The sequence below is a fragment of the Micropterus salmoides genome, unplaced genomic scaffold (assembly GCF_014851395.1).
Source record: "Micropterus salmoides isolate LMB-PRFRI ecotype aquatic unplaced genomic scaffold, ASM1485139v1 Ms_hic_scaffold_1019, whole genome shotgun sequence".
Classification (NCBI taxonomy): Eukaryota; Metazoa; Chordata; class Actinopteri; order Centrarchiformes; family Centrarchidae; genus Micropterus; species Micropterus salmoides.
This window is the reverse complement of record NW_024040063.1, coordinates 4375-25000: the sequence shown is the minus strand read 5'-3', so window position 1 is coordinate 25000 and position 20626 is coordinate 4375. Positions and strand designations below refer to the sequence as shown.

General features: G+C 46.7%; 2 protein-coding genes across 5 annotated transcripts; one reads left to right on the top strand and one right to left on the bottom strand.

Moving 5' to 3' along the window:
* Positions 1 to 806: 806 nt before the first annotated feature.
* LOC119896737 (lysosomal acid lipase/cholesteryl ester hydrolase-like) lies at positions 807 to 4895 on the bottom strand. 3 transcript variants are annotated; one of them, XM_038710162.1, is made up of 4 exons: positions 4767 to 4895; positions 2890 to 3045; positions 1885 to 1996; positions 807 to 1066 (listed from the first exon to the last, which is right to left on the bottom strand). In XM_038710162.1, the coding sequence occupies exons 1-4, from the start codon at positions 4878 to 4880 to the stop codon at positions 822 to 824; spliced, it is 627 nt and encodes a 208-aa protein (XP_038566090.1). In that variant the 5' UTR covers positions 4881 to 4895; the 3' UTR covers positions 807 to 821. The 3 variants fall into 3 exon arrangements, with proteins under 3 accessions (XP_038566090.1, XP_038566091.1, XP_038566092.1); XM_038710163.1 differs by having other exon boundaries at positions 4631 to 4772; XM_038710164.1 differs by lacking the exon at positions 4767 to 4895 and adding an exon at positions 4613 to 4744.
* A 923-nt stretch (positions 4896 to 5818) lies between these two features.
* Positions 5819 to 20257, top strand: LOC119896736 (renalase-like). Of its 2 annotated transcripts, XM_038710161.1 has the most exons (9): positions 5819 to 6070; positions 8149 to 8254; positions 8425 to 8567; positions 9038 to 9196; positions 17762 to 17935; positions 18318 to 18493; positions 18576 to 19391; positions 19696 to 19768; positions 19870 to 20257. In XM_038710161.1, exons 1-7 carry the CDS (start codon positions 5953 to 5955, stop codon positions 18726 to 18728), a joined length of 1029 nt encoding a protein of 342 aa, XP_038566089.1. In that variant the 5' UTR covers positions 5819 to 5952; the 3' UTR covers positions 18729 to 19391; positions 19696 to 19768; positions 19870 to 20257. The 2 variants fall into 2 exon arrangements, with proteins under 2 accessions (XP_038566089.1, XP_038566088.1); XM_038710160.1 differs by having other exon boundaries at positions 19696 to 20257.
* Positions 20258 to 20626: the final 369 nt, after the last annotated feature.

Below are 20626 nucleotides of genomic sequence, written 5' to 3'. Positions count from 1 at the left end.
TCAGACAGGTGACGTCAGACAGGTGACGTCAGACAGGTTCAGACAGGTGACATCAGACAGGTGACGTCACGTCAGACAGGTGACGTCACGTCAGACAGGTTCAGACAGGTGACATCAGACAGGTGGCGTCACGTCAGACAGGTTCAGACAGGTGGCGTCAGACAGGTGACGTCACGTCAGACAGGTGGCGTCAGACAGGCGACGTCACCTCAGACAGGTGACGTCACGTCAGACAGGTTCAGACAGGTGACATCACGTCAGACAGGTGACGTCAGACAGGTTCAGACAGGTGACATCAGACAGGTGACGTCACGTCAGACAGGTGGCGTCAGACAGGTGACGTCACGTCAGACAGGTGACATCACGTCAGACAGGTGACATCACGTCAGACAGGTGACATCACGTCAGACAGGTGACGTCAGACAGGTGACGTCACGTCAGACAGGTTCAGACAGGTGACGTCAGACAGGTGACGTCACGTCAGACAGGTGACGTCAGACAGGTGACGTCACGTCAGACAGGTGACGTCAGACAGGTTCAGACAGGTGGCGTCACGTCAGACAGGTTCAGACAGGTGACGTCACGTCAGACAGGTGGCGTCAGACAGGTGACGTCACGTCAGACAGGTGGCGTCAGACAGGTGACGTCACGTCAGACAGGTGACGTCAGACAGGTGACGTCAGACAGGCGACGTCAGACAGGTGACGTCACGTCAGACAGGTGACGTCAGACAGGCGGCGTCAGACAGGTGACGTCAGACAGGTGGCGTCACGTCAGACAGGTTCAGACAGGTGACGTCACGTCAGACAGGTGACGTCACGTCAGATAGGTGGCGTCAGACGGGTGGCGTCAGACAGGTGTTTGTACCTGAACCTCCAGAAGTCCTCCTGGTCCGGCCGCAGTGTCTGGTGTTTCCTGGACCAGGTGTTCCCTCGGCTGTTCCCCATCCACACGTCGTACCCGGCGTCGGCCAGCACGTACCCCAGGCTGGAGTTGGGCGGGTTGGTGATCCAGTTGCTGCCGGCGGCCAGCAGGCCGTGTTGGAGCAGCACCGCGGGCCTCGGACCTGCGAACAGATTCTCGCTAAGTAAAACACTTCTGGACTTTCGGGGCCGGAGTTTAGTTTTCTGTGTGCAGGAGAGTATTTGTACACTGAGGTAGTACTACTTCAACGTAGAGTTACTTAAAGGTCACATCTGCGTCTCTTTCAGTTTAAAGGCTGGTTTCTGCTTCTGAGTGAAAGTTAACGTGGTTTAAACTTTTCACTCTTGATCCAAACTTCACAGATCTGAACTGATCAAATCTGTTTCAACAAATCTTAAATAAAATCTTTCTTCTCAACAAAATAAATATCTTAAACAGTAACAACAGCTGATTGTTATCAGGAGAAACGTGATAACTGTGAAGACGCCTGGCGCCCGGACTCTCCTGGTTTGACAGCAGCGACGCGTCTCTTCTGACTGAGGACAGAATGAAGCGAGCAGAAATCATTTCAGAGTAAAGTTCAGCTGCCGAAACAGGAACCTGCAGACAGAACTGAGGTCACCACTTTCACTTCCTGTTCTGAGCTTCAGCATCACTTCAAAACAAACTGCAAACTCCAAGATGTCACTGAACTCATCGGCACTTTACTTTGGGACTTACTTTATATTATATAGAGTATTAATACACACGGACAAATACTATTACAGGTTCAGGTGAAACTTTATTGATCCCACCTCCACCAGCTGCAGCAGGAAGTACAATCCAATTATTCTGCATACTGAGTACTTTTACTTAATATATTGTGACGGTAATACTTTTGTACTTTGACTTGAGTACTTCTTGTGCGTGCTGGACTCTGCAGCTCTGGTCCTCACAGAGACAGCAGAGTGTGGTTCTGACCTGAGGTGCGTTTGAGTCCCTGTGGGATCCTGTTGACGGACAGGATGTACCCGTCCTCCGTCAGAACCTCGTGTTCCTCTGCAGGGTACCCCCACCGCCTGATGATCTCCGTCTGAACACACAAACACCCGCGTTACCAGGAGAACCTCCGGGTCGCAGCTGGAACATGATTTCTGATGAAACATTTAAAGCGTCTGAACAATCGTTCTGAACGTGTTCGATAAAGTTCTGAATCACACACACAGGCTCCTGGTCCCGGTTCTGGTCCTGGTCCTGGTCTGCCTCAGGGTTCTCTAAACTCACGTGTTAATCCAGCACAAGGAGATGTCGTCTATCTAAAACTGTGAATGAAGTTTAATAAAAAAGACTGAGCTCAGTGAACTCTGGCCTGATGGGAACTTGTGCCTGTGAGGCAGAACTGTGGGCTAAAGACAGCAGCAGAGCTCAGCTTTTAATTTGAAAAGGTTTACCTGTCCTGACAGCAGGGGGGCGGGGCTTATGAACACCTGAGGGAGCCGCTCATATCTTTAACCCGGGTCCTGAGTCCTAATCTGTAGTACTGTGTGTAGTACTGTGTGTAGTACTGTGTGTAGTACTGCGTGTAGTACTGTGTGTAGTACTGCGTGTGGTACTGTGTGTAGTACTCTGTGTGGTACTGTGTGTAGTATTCTGTGTAGTACTGTGTGTAGTACTGCGTGTAGTACTGTGTGTAGTACTGTGTAGTACTGCGTGTAGTACTGTGTGTAGTATTCTGTGTAGTACTGCGTGTAGTACTCTGTGTGGTACTGTGTGTAGTATTCTGTGTAGTACTGCGTGTGGTACTGTGTGTAGTATTCTGTGTAGTACTGCGTGTGGTACTGTGTGTAGTATTCTGTGTAGTACTGCGTGTGGTACTGTGTGTAGTATTCTGTGTAGTACTGCGTGTAGTACTGTGTGTAGTACTGTGTGTAGTACTGCGTGTAGTACTGCGTGTAGTACTGCGTGTAGTATTCTGTGTGTACTCACGATGTTCATGTGCACTTCAGGGTCCAGCTTCAGCTTGTGTTTTCCGGAGTGTCGGTGGACGTCAGTGAGTCTCCGAACAGACGACCTGCTGTCAGCCGGTCCGGCGTGGACGAGACCGGAGAGCATCAACACACACACCAAAACACACAACATCGTCTGTCTCACACACACACACACACACACACACACACAGTCAGGCGTTGGTCTGAATGATGTCACTGAGTGACATCATCAGGGTTAACGGTCAGTTTGTTTCGGAGGTGAAAGCAGAGAGGAAGTCGCTCAGAGTCCAAAGTCACATGACGACGTCCTGATTTCCAGCTCAGCCTGGTGTCTGACGGACTTTGATCAGCTGATCGTGTTTGTTCACCGAATAATTCTTTGAAGTTGTTTGACGCCGTGACGAAGTGATGAAGGTCATGTGGGACGTCTGACTGATAAAGCTGCTTCTGTTTCTGCATCACGAGGACACTGAGGACATGATGCGTTCACTGACAGGACTGTTAGAGGACACGTGTCCCTCTGAGGACATGATGCGTTCACTGACAGGACTGTCAGAGGACACGTGTCCCTCTGATGACATGACGCGTTTACTGTCAGAGGACACGTGTCCCTCTGAGGACATGATGCGTTCACTGACAGGACTGTCAGAGGACACGTGTCCCTCTGATGACATGACGCGTTTACTGTCAGAGGACACGTGTCCCTTTGAGGACATGATGCGTTCACTGACAGGACTGTTAGAGGACACGTGTCCCTCTGATGACATGACGCGTTTACTGTCAGAGGACACGTGTCCCTCTGAGGACATGATGCGTTCACTGACAGGACTGTCAGAGGACACGTGTCCCTCTGATGACATGACGCGTTTACTGTCAGAGGACACGTGTCCCTTTGAGGACATGATGCGTTCACTGACAGGACTGTCAGAGGACACGTGTCCCTCTGATGACATGACGCGTTTACTGTCAGAGGACACGTGTCCCTCTGAGGACATGACGCGTTTACTGTTAGAGGACACGTGTCCCTCTGATGACATGACGCATTTACTGTCAGGACTGTCAGAGGACATGTGTCCCTCTGATGACATGACGCGTTTACTGTCAGAGGACACGTGTCCCTCTGATGACATGATGCGTTTCCTGTCAGAGGACACGTGTCCCTCTGATGACATGATGCGTTTACTGTCAGGACTGTCAGAGGGACACGTGTCCCTCTGAGGACATAACGCGTTTACTGTCAGAGGACACGTGTCCCTCTGAGGACATGATGCGTTTACTGTCAGGACTGTCAGAGGACACGTGTCCCTCTGAGGACATAACGCGTTTACTGTCAGAGGACACGTGTCCCTCTGAGGACATGACGCGTTTACTGTCAGAGGACACGTGTCCCTCTGAGGACATGATGCGTTTACTGTCAGAGGACACGTGTCCCTCTGAGGATGACGCGTTTACTGTCAGAGGACACGGTGTCTTGCTGCATTCTGGAGACATTTTCTGCTCTAATTTAAGGTGGAAATATTTTATAAGCAGCAGATTGTTTCTCGTCTCTTCTGTAGTTGACCTGCATGTTTCCTTATTGTGCAAATAAACCTTCTCAAAGCGTTTTTCCTTTGTTAGGTAACATTTCTTCAGTTTTAACAAATGCTTTCAAACAGTCACGAGGACTTGATGTCTCCAGTGTCTCCAGGTAAGCTGATTCTGCGGGTTTAACTCTTACTGACCTCACTGACGTTCCGTACCTTTACAGCCTCTTTTCTCTGGTCGGGTTTAAAACACCACAAACTTCGTGTTTCCGGTCTTTAAACGGCTCGGGTCCGCGTGAGCAGGTAACACGCAGGTAACACGCAGGTAACGACGCGGCCGTCCAACACTCACCTGTCTGTCCGCAGCTCGACGGTCCGACGATCCGAACTTCTGTTTTCTGCACGGAACGGGCGGCGGAGGCCGTGACGTCAGAGGGAGTACCCTTCTGTGATTGGTCAAACACATGATGCGGCTGATTAACTGTTTGTTTGCCGCTGATTGATCGCAAAGGTTTCTGATCGTTTCATCTTCTCTGATCGAATCAACACAGGCCGGAAGCGATCAGCTGATTTGGTTTTTAAAAAATAAAAAATACAGAAAACAAAATAAAACGAATGTTAATAAAATACCGACCTCTGCTGGATCAGTGATCATCGATCAGAGAGTCAAGTTTCAGTCAGCTCAGGTGTGAAGGGCCCGCCTTCAGAATAATCCTGAAATTAAACAAAAAACTACAGTACTCAGAAGTATAAATACCACAGTCAAAAAATACTCCAGAAGTATTTTCAGCCAAATGTACTTAAAGTATTCATGGTAAATGTACTCAGTATGCAGCAGGCCTTTCAAAGTGTTGTAGTATTTTAGAATATTATAGGATATTTTAATGTTGCAGTTTGTCAATAAGAAGCCAGTTTCAGATACTCTGTGTACTCTATATTAGTTTAAAGTACTGCAGCAGGTGTATTGTTTATGTAAAAATATACTACACCTTTAAATAAATGTAGTGGAGTAGAAGTAGTTAGTAGCATCTGGAAATACTCAAGTACAAGTACCTCCATATTGTACTCTTTATGTTTATATTCAACATCCAATGTGTGATTTTAATGATTAAACCTGATTATTATGGGGGGGGGGGGGGGGAGAGCAATACCACATAGAAGGGATCCATCACGTGATCCATCTTATCCTGGACACGTGATTAACTCTAACAGAACCGATCAGCTGCTTTTTACAATCAAAGTATTGATTTCTGTGATCAAAAATACCATCAAATACTCAAGTAAAGTACCTACCTGATGTACATAACAAGATAAGAACTTTTCAATGTTTTCTTTCTCGGAGTATTTGGACGCAATAAGATATTTATTTTGAAACCCCCGACCGGATGTCCCCTGCTGTTTCCGGCTGCAGGTCTAACCCCGGGATAGTTTTTGTTGGTCCATCAGCTGTTGTTCTTCTGCTGCTGCGGACTGGAGCGGTTTAAACCCGGTTTATGTGTCCGTGCTAGAGTTGGTCCGGCTGCGGTTCCGAGCTAAACATGTCCCGGGTTCTGATAGTCGGAGCGGGCCTGACAGGCAGCCTGTGCGCATGTATGCTGAGGAGAGAAATGCAGAACAAGGTTCAGATAGTGGTGTGGGACAAAGCCAGGGGCTCCGGTGAGTCAGAACTCCGTTCAGAAATACGACAATTTAATATTCCCGAGTTTACAGCCGAGCAGGGTCACACTGCAGAACAAGACTGGAGACGGGATCTGGATCTGCAGGGTCTCCCCTTCAATTCGGCAGAAATGATCCGACTTTATAACCACAAAGCATTAGATTTATAAACTGCCAGAGATTAACTGTCTGCAAGCCAGTATAAAACCAGTTCTACCAGTTAAATCAGAGATATCTGAAACATGCATGTAGTTCAGTCTGTGTGGTGTAAGGCAGCGGGCTCACTTCTTCACATCTTCACTCAGAAATCTTACAGTTTAATATTCCCGAGCTTGAACTCGTCTTAATTTGGGCCTAAATCCGGTCTGTAAAGCTTCAAACTGTACAAATTATAGTAAAATGTTATCTTTTATAATCTGGGCTGCAGCCATTTGTCGTGTCTCTTACTGTCGAGGAAGGTTGAACATTGAGTGAGACCAACTTTAGAATTTGCCCTTCATTTTAACCTCCATTAGATAACTGTGACCTGATCACTGAGTCTTCACAAGACAACTGTAAAAGGTATTTTCCTGATAAAAGTGTTGTTTTCTGTTTAATGTACTTTAATCCGAATAGAATAAAGTTTCCTGTTTGTTCAAATCCATCTCTTAACTCTTTCCCACCAGTTCTTGATGCTCTGCTGCAATAAAATGAACAAAAAATAGTGAAATTTATAATGAAGTTTGGCGCAGAGGTCTGTGCAAAGGGAAACTTTTTACTCTTTAAAGAGCTGGTATTCTGCTCATTTTCAGGTTCCTCATCTTATTTAGAGTTTGTACCAGAGCAGGTTTACATGGTTATATTTTTGTCAGACTGCACATTGCTGCAGCTCCTCTTTTCTGTGTTGAAGGCTTCGTTTTAGCTATGGAGTGATGCATCTTGTCTCTAAATGATCTTTGTTGGGAGTTGCACATGCTCAGTTCCTAGTTAAGGACTACTAGCCAATCAGAAGCAGAGAAGGGCGGGTCGGCGAGAAGCCGGTAAACGGCTCGGGTTCAGCCGTACGTGTTGCCGACCGGCTCGGCAACACGGACTGGAGCGAGAGTTTCAGAGCGGTGACTTATTAATCTGTATCCATAAAGTTTTAACTGAGCTCTGTCTCTACATCACAGGAACAACTTTATGTCCACTGCCTGCCTGGAGGGTAGCTAGTGTTTGGAAGGGAGAGGAGAGCTGTGTGCTGCAGCTCGCTGTTTCTGAGGGCGTGTCGGAGTAGCTGCTCGGCGAGCGTTATGACACGTATTTTCTTGTGACATCACAAGAAAGCGGAAGTAAAGGCTGGACTACAAACGAGCTGTTTTCAGTTCAGAGCAGAGTTTTCTGTGAGAGATGGGAACCTTTTCACTTTACAAACCTGTTACAGCACAAAAAAGATATAAACTCAATAAAGGAGAAGCAGAATACCACCTCTTTAACAGAGAGCTGAACCTCTCTCTACCTCTCTCTCTACCCGTGTCTCTCTCTCTCTACCTCTCTCTCTACCCGTGTCTCTCTCTCTCTACCCGTGTCTCTCTCTCTCTCTACCTGTGTCTCTCTACCTGTGTCTCTCTACTTGTCTCTACCTCTCTACCTGTGTCTCTCTCTACCCGTCTCTCTACCTGTCTCTCTCTCTACCTCTCTCTCTCTCTACCTGTGTCTCTCTCTACCTCTCTCTCTCTACCTCTCTACCTGTGTCTCTCTACCTGTGTCTCTACCTCTCTCTCTACCTGTGTCTCTACCTCTCTCTCTACCTGTCTCTACCTGTCTCTCTCTCTACCTCTGTCTGTCTCTACCTGTCTCTCTCTCTACCTGTGTCTCTCTCTCTACCTCTCTCTCTCTACCTGTGTCTCTCTCTCTACCTCTCTCTCTCCCTACCTGTGTCTCTCTCTCTACCTCTCTCTACCTCTCTACCCGTCTCTCTCTCTACACCTCTCTCTCTCTCTACCTGTGTCTCTCTCTCTCTACCTGTGTCTCTCTCTCTACCTGTGTCTCTCTCTCTCTACCTGTGTCTCTACCTGTGTCTCTCTCTCTCTACCTGTGTCTCTCTCTCTCTCTGTCAGGCGGCAGGATGTCCACCACTCGTCCTCCCGACCCGTCGTCTCACTCAGCTGATCTCGGAGCTCAGTACATCACGGCTACGCCGGCCTACGCTCAGTCACACCACAGGTAGGACTCACCTGTCTCACCTGTCTGCAGCAGTGTCTCTGTGTTTCGCTGCAGCGTTTTGTTGACTGGACAATGAACCGAGACAAACGTGTTCACGCATCCTGAAAGAAAGACTTTAATTCTTACCATGCGGGCTTTTATTGTGAAGGTCTTCCTGCGTGTGTTTGCAGTTTCTACTCGGAGCTGCTGTCCTCCGGCATCCTGCGGCCTCTCGACTCTCCGGTTGAAGGACTGAAGCAGATGGACGGCAGCAAGAACTACGTGACGCCACTGGGCATGTGCAGCGTGGTCAAACACTTCCTGTCTCAGTCAGGTACACGCCCACCTGTCCGTCCATCCGAGTTTGACTCGAGATCCTTTCCGCCACACCTCTCGGCCTTCATCTTTGTGTTAAAGCAACCGTTGAACATTGAGTGAAACTCATGTCTACAGCCGCTTAGCTTAGCTTAGCTTAGCATAAAGACAGGAGCGGTATCTTTTTCTGAGGTGCGTTTCCTCTCCTCGGGCTACATACGCAACGCTGCTCTCGATGAGTTAACAGTTTCAACCAGAGACTTCTAGCAACGCCACAATCAGAAAAGAGGCAGCGCTCGTACACAACGGGGCGTTCAAGGCAGCAGCATTTCTGTTTAAAGGAACGCTGCTGCAGCAGTCATGTGATGGATCTTTAACGTGACGACACGCAGAAAGCCAGTAGGTGGACGCCGAGTTCAGGTGTGTGCAGTCTGTTTATTAAAGAATCCGATCAGGAAGTGAATCGATCGTTCTCTGTCTGTGTGTCAGGAGCTGATTTGTTCCTCGAGCGTCATGTGACCGGCCTGTACCGCCGCGGTGCATCATGGGAGGTGCAGAGGAAGGCGGGGGGCAGCGAGACGTTTGACGCCGTCATCCTGACGATGCCGGTCCCTCAGATCCTTCAGCTGCAGGGAGACGTGGGACAGCGTGAGACACACACACACTTACACCGCTACACCTGTGGGGACCGCCACGCTCTGACGGCGGTGGAAAGTACTGAGTACTTTTACTCAGGGACTGTACTTTTAAACCCGCGGCCTGTTTCCACACGTGCTGTGTCAGACCTGTCCTGGAGCGAGACTTTAGCTTCCTGTTAAAAACAAAGGGGGTCACCGCGATTCAAAACTGCTTCGAGTCATTTCAGCACCAACATGTGTGGAAATAAAGGTCCGGGTTTAAAAAAACAGCAATATTCCTTAAACACTGATGTACTTGTACTTTACTCACACTGAACTGCTAACTCCTGAGACAGGTTCTCACAAAGAGAGAGTGACTGAATGAATTTACTGTAGTACTTACAGGAAATACTTTTTTATTACTGCATCATCATTCAGGAGGTATAAATATGTACTTTTCGTTGTGTTTCTGCTTCATGTACTGTTCAGATGTTCTGGAGGTGAAATCTAAATGTTAATATATTCGCCTCTCAAGTATAAAATACCCTAAAGTAGAAGTACTTGGTTACACCCCTGCTGTTGTCTAATATTACATCACTACCTGTTGGGACAGAACAGGAAGGTACATGTATGTCTTAAAACTGTGGGAACAAGTATTTAGTACACAGTGTACTGTGTGTAGTGCTGCAGTCTGACCACAGGGGGGCAGCAGCCGCCGTGATGTTACAGTGACGCACTGTTACAGGTTTATTTTAATTTGATTATGAATGGTGTTGATGTGACGGCGTTACTGACAATGGAAACGTTTTAATTTATTAAACTCTCAGAACAGCAGGACTCCACATTCCTGAGGCTTTTACGAGGCGAGACGATGACTGCTTCCTCCTCTTGCAGAGACCAAATCTCACTCTCTCACTCACTCACTCACTCACTCTCACACACACACTCACTCACTCACTCTCACACACACACACACAGGATCAATGCACTCGATCATCTGGTGGTAAATCACTTCTCTCGTCTGTGATTGGTCGATGGTGAACACACTCTTCATAAACGCTACAGAACTTTCTGGATGTGTGTGTGTGTGGTCGGGCTGCAGCACTCTCCTCGTGTGTGCCTCTCTAGATGATGATGATGTCATCTTCAGCTCCTCTGATTGGCTGAAAGGGGACAGCGCCCATTTCCTCTGTGCTGACACACGCACACACTCGGGTTATTATTAGATTCAGAGTGTGTGTGCGCAGTGAGAGGCTGCAGCCTGTTTCTGATCTTGAAAATCTCTTTGTAAAGTCGAACTGAGACGATGAATGAAACCTCAACCTGAGATCATGTTTAACGTTTCTATCCAATCAGATTACAGCATTTATACTTTCTCTCACACATTAACATGCAGCCAAGTGAACATACAAGCACACACATCTGGATATAAACACTACTGTACACGTACTGCAGGTACACAGCGTGGTACACGTACTGCAGGTACACAGCGTGGTACACGTACTGCAGGCACACACCGTACTGCAGGTACACAGCGTGGTACACGTACTGCAGGCACACACCGTGGTACACGTACTGCAGGCACACACCGTACTGCAGGCACACACCGTGGTACACGTACTGCAGGCACACACCGTGGTACACGTACTGCAGGCACACACCGTGGTACACGTACTGCAGGCGCACACCGTGGTGCAGGTACACAGCGTGGTACACGTACTGCAGGTACACAGCGTGGTACACGTACTGCAGGCACACACCGTGGTGCAGGTACACAGCGTGGTACACGTACTGCAGGCACACACCGTGGTGCAGGTACACAGCGTGGTACACGTACTGCAGGCACACACCGTGGTACACGTACTGCAGGCACACACCGTGGTACACGTACTGCAGGCACACACCGTGGTGCAGGTACACAGCGTGGTACACGTACTGCAGGCGCACACCGTGGTGCAGGTACACAGCGTGGTACACGTACTGCAGGTACACACCGTGGTGCAGGTACACAGCGTGGTACACGTACTGCAGGCACACACCGTGGTTCAGGTACACAGCGTGGTACACGTACTGCAGACACACACCGTGGTACACGTACTGCAGGCGCACACCGTGGTGCAGGTACACACCGTGGTACACGTACTGCAGACACACACCGTGGTACACGTACTGCAGGCGCACACCGTGGTGCAGGTACACAGCGTGGTACACGTACTGCAGGCGCACACCGTGGTGCAGGTACACAGCGTGGTACACGTACTGCAGGCGCACACCGTGGTACACGTACTGCAGGTACACACCGTGGTGCAGGCACACACCGTGGTACACGTACTGCAGGCGCACACCGTGGTACACGTGGTGCAGGCGCACAGCGTGGTACACGTACTGCAGGCGCACACCGTGGTACACGTACTGCAGGCGCACACCGTGGTACACGTACTGCAGGCGCACAGCGTGGTACACGTACTGCAGGCGCACAGCGTGGTACACGTACTGCAGGCGCACACCGTGGTGCAGGTACACAGCGTGGTACACGTACTGCAGGTACACAGCGTGGTACACGTACTGCAGACACACACCGTGGTACACGTACTGCAGGCGCACACCGTGGTGCAGGTACACAGCGTGGTACACGTACTGCAGGTACACAGCGTGGTACACGTACTGCAGGTACACAGCGTGGTACACGTACTGCAGGCGCACACCGTGGTGCAGGTACACAGCGTGGTACACGTACTGCAGACACACACCGTGGTACACGTACTGCAGACACACACCGTGGTGCAGGTACACAGCGTGGTACACGTACTGCAGGCACACACCGTGGTACACGTACTGCAGACACACACCGTGGTGCAGGTACACAGCGTGGTACACGTACTGCAGGCGCACACCGTGGTGCAGGTACACAGCGTGGTACACGTACTGCAGACACACACCGTGGTACACGTACTGCAGACACACACCGTGGTGCAGGTACACAGCGTGGTACACGTACTGCAGGCGCACACCGTGGTGCAGGTACACAGCGTGGTACACGTACTGCAGGCACACAGCGCAATAGCACTTTAACCTGAGTGAACTTTAACCGTCTGCGAGTGAATTTTAACCGGCTACGATGGAATTTTAACTGGCTGCGAATGAACTTTAACCGGCTGCGATAGAATTTTAACTGGCTGCGAATGAACTTTAACCTGAGTGAACTTTAACCGGCTACGATAGAATTTTAACTGGCTGCGAATGAACTTTAACCTGAGTGAATTTTAACCGGCTGCGATAGAACTTTAACCTGAGTGAACTTTAACCTGCTGCGAGTGAACTTTAACCGGCTGCGAAAGAACTTTAACCTGAGTGAACTTTAACCGCCTGCGATAGAACTTTAACCTGAGTGAATTTTAACCGGCTGCGATAGAATTTTAACCTGAGTGAATTTTAACCTGCTGCGAGTGAATTTTAACCGGCTGCGAATGAACTTTAACCTGAGTGAATTTTAACCGGCTGCGATAGAACTTTAACCTGAGTGAATTTTAACCTGCTGCGAGTGAACTTTAACCGTCTGCGAAAGAACTTGAACCGGCTGCAATAGAACTTTAACCTGAGTGAATTTTAACCGGCTGCGATAGAACTTTAACCGGCTGTGATAGAACTTTAACCTGAGTGAACTTTAACCGTCTGCGAAAGAAATATAACCTGAGTGAATTTTAACCGGCTACGATGGAATTTTAACTGGCTGCGAGTGAACTTTAACTGTCTGCGAAAGAACTTGAACCGGCTGCGATAGAATTTTAACCGGCTGCGAAAGAACTTTAACCTGAGTGAACTTTAACCGTCTGTGAAAGAACTTTAACCTGAGTGAATTTTAACCGGCTGCGATAGAACTTTAACCTGAGTGAATTTTAACCTGCTGCGAGTGAACTTTAACCGGCTGCGATAGAACTTTAACCTGAGTGAATTTTAACCGGCTGCGATAGAACTTTAACCTGAGTGAATTTTAACCGGCTGCGAATGAACTTTAACCGCCTGCGAAAGAACTTTAACCTGAGTGAATTTTAACCGGCTGCGAATGAACTTTTAACCTACTGCGAGTGAACTTTAACCGCCTGCGAAAGAACTTTAACCTGAGTGAATTTTAACCGCCTGCGAAAGAACTTTAACCTGAGTGAACTTTAACTGCCTGCGAGTGAACTTGAACCGTCTGCGATAGAACTTTAACCTGAGTGAATTTTAACCGGCTGCGAGTGAATTTTAACCGGCTGCGATAGAACTTTAACCTGAGTGAATTTTAACCGGCTGCGAGTGAACTTTAACCGTCTGCGATAGAACTTTAACCTGAGTGAATTTTAACCGGCTGCGATAGAACTTTAACCTGAGTGAATTTTAACCGGCTGCGATAGAACTTTAACCTGAGTGAATTTTAACCGGCTGCGATAGAACTTTAACCTGAGTGAATTTTAACCGGCTGCGATAGAACTTTAACCTGAGTGAACTTTAACCATCTGCGAAAGAACTTTAACCTGAGTGAACTTTAACCATCTGCGAAAGAACTTTAACCTGAGTGAACTTTAACCATCTGCGAAAGAACTTTTAACCTACTGCGAGTGAACTTTAACCGTCTGCGATAGAACTTTAACCTGCTGCGAGTGAATTTTAACCGTCTGCGATAGAACTTTAACCTGCTGCGAGTGAATTTTAACCGGCTGCGATAGAATTTTAACCTGAGTGAATTTTAACCTGCTGCGAGTGAATTTTAACCGGCTGCGAATGAACTTTAACCTGAGTGAATTTTAACCGGCTGCGATAGAACTTTAACCTGAGTGAATTTTAACCGGCTGCGATAGAGCTTTAACCTGAGTGAATTTTAACCGGCTGCGAGTGAATTTTAACCGGCTGCGATAGAACTTTAACCTGAGTGAATTTTAACCGGCTGCGAGTGAACTTTAACCGTCTGCGATAGAACTTTAACCTGAGTGAATTTTAACCGGCTGCGAGTGAACTTTAACCTGAGTGAATTTTAACCGGCTGCGATAGAATTTTAACCGTCTGCGAAAGAACTTTAACCTGAGTGAATTTTAACCGGCTGCGAATGAACTTTAACCGCCTGCGAAAGAACTTTAACCTGAGTGAATTTTAACCGGCTGCGAATGAACTTTAACCGCCTGCGAAAGAACTTTAACCTGAGTGAACTTTAACTGCCTGCGAGTGAACTTGAACCGTCTGCGATAGAACTTTAACCTGAGTGAATTTTAACCGGCTGCGAGTGAATTTTAACCGGCTGCGATAGAACTTTAACCTGAGTGAATTTTAACCGGCTGCGAGTGAACTTTAACCGTCTGCGATAGAACTTTAACCTGAGTGAATTTTAACCGGCTGCGATAGAACTTTAACCTGAGTGAATTTTAACCGGCTGCGATAGAACTTTAACCTGAGTGAATTTTAACCGGCTGCGATAGAACTTTAACCTGAGTGAACTTTAACCATCTGCGAAAGAACTTTAACCTGAGTGAACTTTAACCATCTGCGAAAGAACTTTAACCTGAGTGAACTTTAACCATCTGCGAAAGAACTTTAACCTGAGTGAACTTTAACCATCTGCGATAGAACTTTAACCTGCTGCGAGTGAACTTTAACCGTCTGCGATAGAACTTTAACCTGCTGCGAGTGAATTTTAACCGTCTGCGATAGAACTTTAACCTGCTGCGAGTGAATTTTAACCGGCTGCGATAGAATTTTAACCTGAGTGAATTTTAACCTGCTGCGAGTGAATTTTAACCGGCTGCGAATGAACTTTAACCTGAGTGAATTTTAACCGGCTGCGATAGAACTTTAACCTGAGTGAATTTTAACCGGCTGCGATAGAGCTTTAACCTGAGTGAATTTTAACCGGCTGCGAGTGAATTTTAACCGGCTGCGATAGAACTTTAACCTGAGTGAATTTTAACCGGCTGCGAGTGAACTTTAACCGTCTGCGATAGAACTTTAACCTGAGTGAATTTTAACCGGCTGCGAGTGAACTTTAACCTGAGTGAATTTTAACCGGCTGCGATAGAACTTTAACCTGAGTGAATTTTAACCGGCTGCGAGTGAACTTTAACCGTCTGCGATAGAACTTTAACCTGAGTGAATTTTAACCGGCTGCGATAGAACTTTAACCTGAGTGAATTTTAACCGGCTGCGATAGAACTTTAACCTGAGTGAATTTTAACCATCTGCGAAAGAACTTTAACCTGAGTGAACTTTAACCATCTGCGAAAGAACTTTTAACCTACTGCGAGTGAACTTTAACCGTCTGCGATAGAACTTTAACCTGCTGCGAGTGAATTTTAACCGTCTGCGATAGAACTTTAACCTGAGTGAATTTTAACCGGCTGCGATAGAACTTTAACCTGAGTGAATTTTAACCTGCTGCGAGTGAACTTTAACCGGCTGCGATAGAACTTTAACCTGAGTGAATTTTAACCGGCTGCGAGTGAACTTTAACCGGCTGCAATAGAACTTTAACCGTCTGCAATAGAACTTTAACCTGCTGCGAGTGAATTTTAACCGGCTGCGATAGAACTTTAACCTGAGTGAATTTTAACCTGCTGCGATAGAACTTTAACCTGAGTGAATTTTAACCTGCTGCGATAGAACTTTAACCTGAGTGAATTTTAACCTGCTGCGATAGAACTTTAACCTGAGTGAACTTTAACCATCTGCGAAAGAACTTTTAACCTACTGCGAGTGAACTTTAACCGTCTGCGATAGAACTTTAACCTGCTGCGAGTGAATTTTAACCGTCTGCGATAGAACTTTAACCTGCTGCGAGTGAATTTTAACCGGCTGCGATAGAATTTTAACCTGAGTGAATTTTAACCTGCTGCGAGTGAATTTTAACCGGCTGCGAATGAACTTTAACCTGAGTGAATTTTAACCGGCTGCGATAGAACTTTAACCTGAGTGAATTTTAACCGGCTGCGATAGAGCTTTAACCTGAGTGAATTTTAACCGGCTGCGAGTGAATTTTAACCGGCTGCGATAGAACTTTAACCTGAGTGAATTTTAACCGGCTGCGAGTGAACTTTAACCGTCTGCGATAGAACTTTAACCTGAGTGAATTTTAACCGGCTGCGAGTGAACTTTAACCTGAGTGAATTTTAACCGGCTGCGATAGAACTTTAACCTGAGTGAATTTTAACCGGCTGCGAGTGAACTTTAACCGTCTGCGATAGAACTTTAACCTGAGTGAATTTTAACCGGCTGCGATAGAACTTTAACCTGAGTGAATTTTAACCGGCTGCGATAGAACTTTAACCTGAGTGAATTTTAACCATCTGCGAAAGAACTTTAACCTGAGTGAACTTTAACCATCTGCGAAAGAACTTTTAACCTACTGCGAGTGAACTTTAACCGTCTGCGATAGAACTTTAACCTGCTGCGAGTGAATTTTAACCGTCTGCGATAGAACTTTAACCTGAGTGAATTTTAACCGGCTGCGATAGAACTTTAACCTGAGTGAATTTTAACCTGCTGCGAGTGAACTTTAACCGGCTGCGATAGAACTTTAACCTGAGTGAATTTTAACCGGCTGCGAGTGAACTTTAACCGGCTGCAATAGAACTTTAACCGTCTGCAATAGAACTTTAACCTGCTGCGAGTGAATTTTAACCGGCTGCGATAGAACTTTAACCTGAGTGAATTTTAACCTGCTGCGATAGAACTTTAACCTGAGTGAATTTTAACCTGCTGCGATAGAACTTTAACCTGAGTGAATTTTAACCTGCTGCGATAGAACTTTAACCTGAGTGAATTTTAACCTGCTGCGAGTGAACTTTAACCGGCTGCAATAGAACTTTAACCGGCTGCAATAGAACTTTAACCGGCTGCAATAGAACTTTAACCGTCTGCGAAAGAACTTTAACCTGAGTGAATTTTAACCGGCTGCGAATGAACTTTAACCGCCTGCGAAAGAACTTTAACCTGAGTGAACTCTGCGATAGAGCTTTAACCTGAGTGAATTTTAACCGGCTGCGAGTGAATTTTAACCGGCTGCGATAGAACTTTAACCTGAGTGAATTTTAACCGGCTGCGAGTGAATTTTAACCGGCTGCGAGTGAATTTTAACCGGCTGCGATAGAACTTTAACCTGAGTGAATTTTAACCGGCTGTGAAAGAACTTTTAACCTGCTGCGAAAGAACTTTAACCTGAGTGAACTCTGCGATAGAGCTTTAACCTGAGTTAACGTCTGCGAAAGAATTTTAACCGGCTGCAATAGAACTTTAACCGTCTGTAAGTGAACTTTGACCTGAGTGAACTTTAACCGGCTGCGAGTGAACTTTAACGGGCTGCTACAGAACACAGCAGGCGAAAACAACTGTCCAATCAGAGCTGAGCATCTAAATTAGGTTTGCGAAAGGCAGGAGAGAGAGTCCGTAGTCTGTATGTGTAAACAGGTTAGTCAGTGGGGTTTAAGCTTCAACAATTCTTTCTACACTTCCCATAATGCAACTTGACATTGTCTGTAATTAGAGCCTCCCTTCCTGGTGAACACACAGGTGAAACAGTTTGCAGTGTTGAGTCCTGGATCATAAGGTTTAACTCTGTCTGTCTGTCTCTCAGTGCTTTCCGTCCAGCAGAAGCAGCAGTTAGACGGAGTCGTGTACTCGTCTCGTTTTGCCGTCGCTCTCTTCTTCCCTCCTGACGTGGTCTTCAGTTTTCCCTGGGCGGCTCGATACGTCACTGACAACCCCTGCATCCGCTACATCGCTGCAGACTCCCGCAAACGCAACGCAGGTCTGTCTGCTCACCTGGCCGAGCTAATGTTAGCATGCTAACAGGTTACTGCTGCATTCACGTCATATCCGATTTACTGTAATTTCCACTTTCCCGAGCTATTAGTTGTTTGTTCTTAGTTTCTACAGAGAGGTAATTCATCACAGCCAAGAAAACAGAATATCAATACAGATTTACAGGTTTAAGCAACACTTTGGGGTTTAATTAGAGACGAAATGAAACAAAGAAATTCTATAATATGCACTCATAATAAGTAAAGTTATCATCCTGTAGTGATGCTGTGACGTGTAGAGTCTGTTTGATGTGTTCAAGGACGCGCCAGTGTGACATCACTCAAACCCACAAAATGAGCAGCTAAATTTTCATGTTTTTGTCTGTTCAGACGATCGCGGTCGCGGCCCGTCCCTCGTCGTCCACACCAGCGTCTCGTTCGGCCTTGAGCACCTGGAGAAAGACAAGGAGGACATCCAGCCAATCATCTTACAGGAGCTCCACAAGCTGCTTCCTGGTCTGCCTCATCCAATCAGCATCAAGTGTCAGAAGTGGAGGTACTCCCAGGTGAGACATCACAGGTCAAAGTCCTGAGACTCCTCTCGGAGAGGGAGCGTTTGATTTATGACCCCTCCCTCCCCTCCGACAGGTGCTGACCTCGGTGCCGGGCTGTCCAGGTCAGATGACCGTCCTTGAGCGCCCGCTGCTCATCTGCGGTGGAGACAGCTTCAGCCACTCCAACTTTGACGGCTGCGTGGAGTCTGCACTGAGCATGCTCAGTATTCTGAAGGCCTTCCTGTGACGCCGCCGACTTCGACAGGAAGTGACTGTGGACCTGACCTTTACACCGATCAATAATTAATACAAGTTAACAGTTTATGAAGCAATCGATTACAAAGAAGTGTTTCAGACTTTTTAAATGACACATTTCTGACGTTTTCAAGTTTAGGACGGACGTGATGCGTCTTTAAACTGGACACTAGAGGGTTAACTTGAACCTGGTTCAACTGAGGCCTTCCTGAAATCTGCCTGATTTACCTGAGAGCCTAAGCCCCTCCCCTCCCTTTCCTTGAACTGAGTCCTGAATTACACACGTTTGTCAGTTTAAAATTAATTTCACAGTAAAGTCAAATTTAGTTTTGTGTGAAAACCGCTCAGTGAACTACATCTCTCGTCTCGCGCAATATATGTCCACCATGTTAGTGCTGTAATGCTAAGCTAATGTTAATTTTATGCTTGCTACTAGCTCGTAGCTAACTTTCTAAAGCTAACGTCACTGAAGCTAACTTCCTAGACGTTAGCTTTAAAACGTTAGCTTCAGTGACGTTAGCTTTAGAAAGTTAGCTTCAGTGACATTAGCAAAAGGAAGCTAGCTTCAGTGACATTAGCTATAGGAAGCTAGCTTCAGTGATTTTAGCTATAGAAAGCTAGCTTCAGTGACGTTAGCTATAGGAAGTTAGCTTCAGTGACGTTAGCTATAGGAATTTAGCTTCAGTGACATTATCTGACCTATAGCTAATGTCACTGAAGCTAACGTCACCTGTTAGCTTCAGTGACGTTAGCTATAGTTCAGATAATGTCACTGAAGCTAACAGGTGACGTTAGCTTCAGTGACGTTAGCTATAGTTCAGATAATGTCACTGAAGCTAACAGGTGATGTCAGCTTCAGTGACATTAGCTATAGGTCAGATAATGTCACTGAAGCTAACAGGTGACGTTAGCTTCAGTGACGTTAGCTATAGTTCAGATAATGTCACTGAAGCTAACAGGTGACGTTAGCTTCAGTGACGTTAGCTATAGTTCAGATAATGTCACTGAAGCGAACAGGTGAAGTTAGCTTCAGTGACGTTAGCTATAGTTCAGATAATGTCACTGAAGCTAACAGGTGAAGTTAGCTTCAGTGACGTTAGCTATAGTTCAGATAATGTCACTGAAGCTAACAGGTGACGTTAGCTTCAGTGACGTTAGCTATAGAAAGTTAGCTTCTTTGAAAGTTATCTTTCAAACATTGTGTGTGTAATTCAACACAATAAAAAACTTGAATCCAAACATGAGTTGCCTTTGGCCGCCAACTAATGTACATATTTAACAAGTTGCCGTGGCAGTCCATCAGAAGGGGCGGGGCTTAGACTCTCTGTATAAGGGAGTTCATTTTATGATTTAAGTTCCTCTGAGAACAAACTCAGGTGACAGAAAATGTTTCTGAACCCTGAAGAGCTCGTTTCACCGTGTACGAGCTGACGCAGCAACACGAGGTCAGCGTGTCTCACCTGGTCACTCACCTGAGGACCCGTCCTGTGTCCTGATGAATAAAAGACGCTGCTTCCTCTGCTGCTTCTCTCTTTCATCTTTTTATAGAAGCAGATAAGACAGAATTAGTTATGGTTTGGTGGCCACAAGGCTCTGTGTGTGTGTGACCTACTTCTTCCTTGCCTGTTCTCCAGTTGTTTGGAGTAGTGCATTCTGGGGGAGAAGCAATTATAATTTCTGCCGAGTCACTGGTGGATCTCTCCGCCACACACGGTAATATGAATCCTCGTCTCTCCACGCCGTCAGGGAACGAGTTCACATGCAGATTTATGGGAATTAGTTTCAGAAATAAAACTATTTGTTTCACCCTGAAACACCTGCAGCTGTTGGACAGGTGGTAACCTGGTTCAGACCTTCATGCTCCCCTCAGGATGAACTGTGAGAACCTGC